This window comes from Vigna unguiculata, chromosome 4 (genome assembly GCF_004118075.2).
Source record: "Vigna unguiculata cultivar IT97K-499-35 chromosome 4, ASM411807v1, whole genome shotgun sequence".
Lineage (NCBI taxonomy): Eukaryota > Viridiplantae > Streptophyta > Magnoliopsida > Fabales > Fabaceae > Vigna > Vigna unguiculata.
In genome coordinates, this window is record NC_040282.1 from 10,706,746 (window position 1) to 10,710,955 (window position 4,210).

At 29.6% G+C, this 4,210-nt stretch overlaps 1 protein-coding gene across 1 annotated transcript; it reads right to left on the reverse strand.

The window, feature by feature from the left end:
- Positions 1-439: 439 nt before the first annotated feature.
- LOC114180483 (annexin A13-like) lies at positions 440-2,482 on the reverse strand (the record flags this gene model as incomplete). The annotated part of the gene is made up of 4 exons (XM_028066797.1): positions 440-772; positions 1,339-1,428; positions 1,510-1,728; positions 2,015-2,482. Coding segments are annotated over 4 exons (981 nt in total), but the record flags the coding sequence as incomplete, so codon positions are not given.
- Between the last annotated feature and the right edge of the window lie 1,728 nt (positions 2,483-4,210).

A 4,210-nucleotide genomic window follows, 5' to 3' on the forward strand; every position in this document is an offset into this window, starting at 1 on the left:
GGGTTCGGACATTGGACAGATTTATTTGCCATCTTTAGAGATGAGCGAATGAATTTTAATAAAGAATTTATAAATCCGTCTTTGTTTTTTTCTTAAATTATTTAATGAGAACATAGAAAATTTTCTATATCTATTTTTGTAAATCAGTGCATTATTATTATCTGTTCAAACAAAAGTGTCTTAGACTTTAGCTAAACTTGTCTAATACTATAAAATTATGATTTAACATATTGTAGTACCTTAACTTTTATAGCTGAGTACCATTTTAGGTTTATAATTCTTATATTAAAATTAATATTCACATCCCTAATTTTTTTATTTCTTATTATCATTTATTTTCTTATTTAATAACTATTTGATCCTATTTAGAATCTGTTATTTTATTCAATATATTTGTTCTGTACTTCGTGAAAGATACATCTTTTTTTACACTTTCACATTATATAACTGTGTACTATTCTCAGTAGGCACTTAATTCAGTTTCTTTCAATTCATGTCCCCACAAAAGAAATTAGAAAAAAGTTAATATTTTTAGACAAAAAACAGATACTGAATAATTAAACTAAGATTAAACAAAAGTAGGACTTGTAGCCAAAGCAAGTAGAAAGTCTCTGAAGTAGCCAGATGGAAGGTTTTCACAAATAACATCAGCAAGTTCCTTATCATACTTTTCCTTGAAAACCTTTCTGATCTCATCTATGTCTACCTCAGCTCTGCTTACCAATGCTCTTGCAAAACTTTTTGTTTCCCCTTTGATGCTTCTGTACAGTTTCTGTCATTATTAACCAAGTTCCAACTTTTCAGATAATCACTTTCTTCCTAAACTACATTTATTGATCAAGCTCACAAACAACTACTCAAGGAAAAAGTGGTGCACCCAATATCCTATTTCTAGTTGATTCTATGATGGAAAAAGCATAAAAGAACCATCCTTAAACATACCATTTTAATTTCTTCAAATCCTTAAACCTACCATTTTAATAAAATAGACTTACAAGATTGACTTAGTGATAAAACATGGAAGGGAAAATGAGAGAGATTGTAAGTTTAACTCTCTCGTTAACAAAATATTCAAAATTAATATTTGCCTATACAAGAAAAAAAGTTATTTTGATAAAGGATAATGATATTAAAACTTCAATTTTTTGGCTTCCTGACATAGCTTAATGTGTAGGGTCATTGATTAATATATTACTATCTTTTTTTTAAAGAATCAATAATTCACTTTATGTCATATCAGAGAGTAAAGGACGAGAGTAAAAAAAATGAGAGTCATATTATAATTTTCTGCGGAGAAAATCTTAATCTAATAATAAAGTAACTAAAGAAAAGGCTTACCTTTGCATAATAGTGTGCTGGATTACAAATGCATTTCACAACCAGCACTAGAGCTTTACCAAATTGGCCATAATTCCCTCTATTGACAGACTGAAACACAGTGCATTGAAGACAGTTAATTTCAAAACCCTTCACAGCAATACATTGAATAGCATATTCTTTTGTTGGTACCTTTGTGTAATCATGCCCATAAATGTGTTTATAGCTAAGAAATGTTTGCTTCAGTTGGGGAATGCTCCTCTTGCTTAAAATTTCTAATACAACAGCTTCATCTGCAGTTCCCAAGTTTCCCTCTCCAGTTTCATAGAGCCTCCTTGCATCACACTTGGATATGTGACGGTTGACATCCACTTGGTGAGCTTTGTGTGATGCAGCCAACGCCACAAGAATCTACAAAACCAAACCAATTTCTTTAAATTTACAACAAACCAATAATTTGACACGTCTTTCGAGAGGATTGATCAGATAGACAAAACATCAATGAAATCTGAATCCAATCCATATAAGGAATTATCACCATCCGTAATATAAAACTTTAAAACAATAAGCTTACAAGTCTTTTTTCTTATATGATGTTCAACTTCGTTATTTTCATTAAATGTAAAACTTAGACTTAAACTTGTATTTCTAACACAATTTCCGATAAATGAATCGAGTGATTCTTTTACTATCTCACCTTTTGAAATGGGTGTGGAGGATCCAAATTGATAATATCTTGGTTCAACTGTCTCCTGAACATTCTCTGGTAGGCCTGTGTGATGAGAAGAACATGACTTGATTTTCTGCACACGAAAATCTCCACAAGAGCCTTGAAATCGGTCTCATCTTGTTGAAGAGATTCTCTAACCACAACAGCATCTCTGTCATGTGGGTCAAGCATCCACCAAGACAAGCCAGAACAGTTGATGGAAGCAGAAAACACATCTTCGTACCTTTGAAGATAACTTACCAACTCTTCTCCATACATTGCCTTGAAGGTTTCTTTGAGCTTTTGTTTTTCAAGGAGGGTTCTACAACTCAGAGATTTGATCATATGACTCAAATCCCCCATAGAATCATGAATTCTCTTGCAATCAAGTTCAAAACTGTGGTTTGTCATTGTGAGAATGTTGCTATGTTTGTGAGCAAATGAAGTGTATTTAAACAAGAATTACTTGAAGGGTAAGGCAGGAATCATACTTTTTAAGTTTTGTTTTTTTGTGCATTCCATGGTAGAAAAATGGAATAGGGTGGACTCATCAAACACTTATTGGTATAGGGTAGGCTTGAAAATAAAGTTCAAAAAGACAAAAGCAAGTGAAGTTTCTATGCATTGAGTTGATGGTGATGTGTAACGCAGGTTGTACTTGTATGTGCGTGCCATGTGAAGTTTGTTTAGTAGTTCTATTTCTCATTGGTGTCCAAGTAGACTCTCAAGTCCACCGTAACGCCTTTCCCAACATTCATAATTGTCATTCAAAATAATTTAATATCTCTTTTAATTTCAATATTTATCTTAATTATTCAATGTTTTCATTAGTTGTTTTTCTTAATATAGTCTAAAAAATAGTCGACGTGATTGTTTTTTTGTTAAATGAGTGTTAAAATTGTTAGAGAATGATGACATGATAGAATAATATATTAATATATTTGTGTTTTTATGTGAGAAAACTTATTCATATTTTTCTATCAAGTTACATCTTCTAATGATGGTAATGTTAATCTATTATAAAAGTTAATTTCTTATAATAGATATTAGGACCACATCCGGTAAAAATAAAATTAAAAGAAAGTTATTGAACAATTATTACAAATTTTAATATATTTTTGTCCTCAAAATTTAAAAAATGAATGAAAAAAATGAATGAAAATTGTTGTATTAACTTATTAATGTTAATTATTTCTGTGTTTACGTATTGAACAATATTCTATACTGACATCTGAGTTTGAATCTGACAAATAATATAGACAACTGAAACATTTAAGTTGAAACATAACCATTTGACACATGAAAAAAAAAATTAACTCATTTAAGTTAGAAAAATCATGTATATTAAATTTTAATGTTTGAGGACGATCTATTAAAATTTGGGACAAAAAAAAAATCAATTTTGCTTCGTAAAAACCGAAAACATTTTTAATAAAAAAATATTAAGACTTTAATATTCAACCAGAACTACCACATTTTAAGACTATTGTGATGTAACTTCTTTGAATGTTTGTGGACACGAAATCATTAAATACGTTTATGTTTATTATATAATGAATTTACTTTTCTAGTCAAAATTATTTTTAACTTCTTAAGATTTATTACCGGACCATAAAAGAAAATCTATATAATTAAAAACCATCTTCTCCTCTTGTTTAATTGAAAATTATAAATTTCGTTGAACCAATTATATATGAATAAAAAATAGCTGCATTATGATGAATCTAGCCATCTCAATTTTTTTTTTTACAAACTCTCCTTTTTTTTTTTCCTCTACATGTTTTGGATCTTCCTGAAGATGAACAATAGTCCATCAATGGTTCTTTGACCTTTGAGGGTAGTTTAAGAATGTATTTCTTCTTTGTCGTTGTGCATTGAAAACAAATAATTTTCTTATTTAGTCATAACCATAGTGTTAGAGCTCCAACATGTGGACTTTAAAGATTCCTACAAGCTTTTCTAGATCTAGAATATGAAGGTTTTTAGACTTTTGCAACATTGTCAATAGTGACCTCCACTCTATAGGAAAACTAATATCTTATCAATGCGACGACAAGTATCATAATATTTTCTTAGTGAATGTAGTTCATTTAACAGGACTTGAAATTAGTAAAACATCTTAGTATGTTTTCATTCTTCTACATTAAATAACTCATATTGTCAATTAAGTACATTGAGTATTTT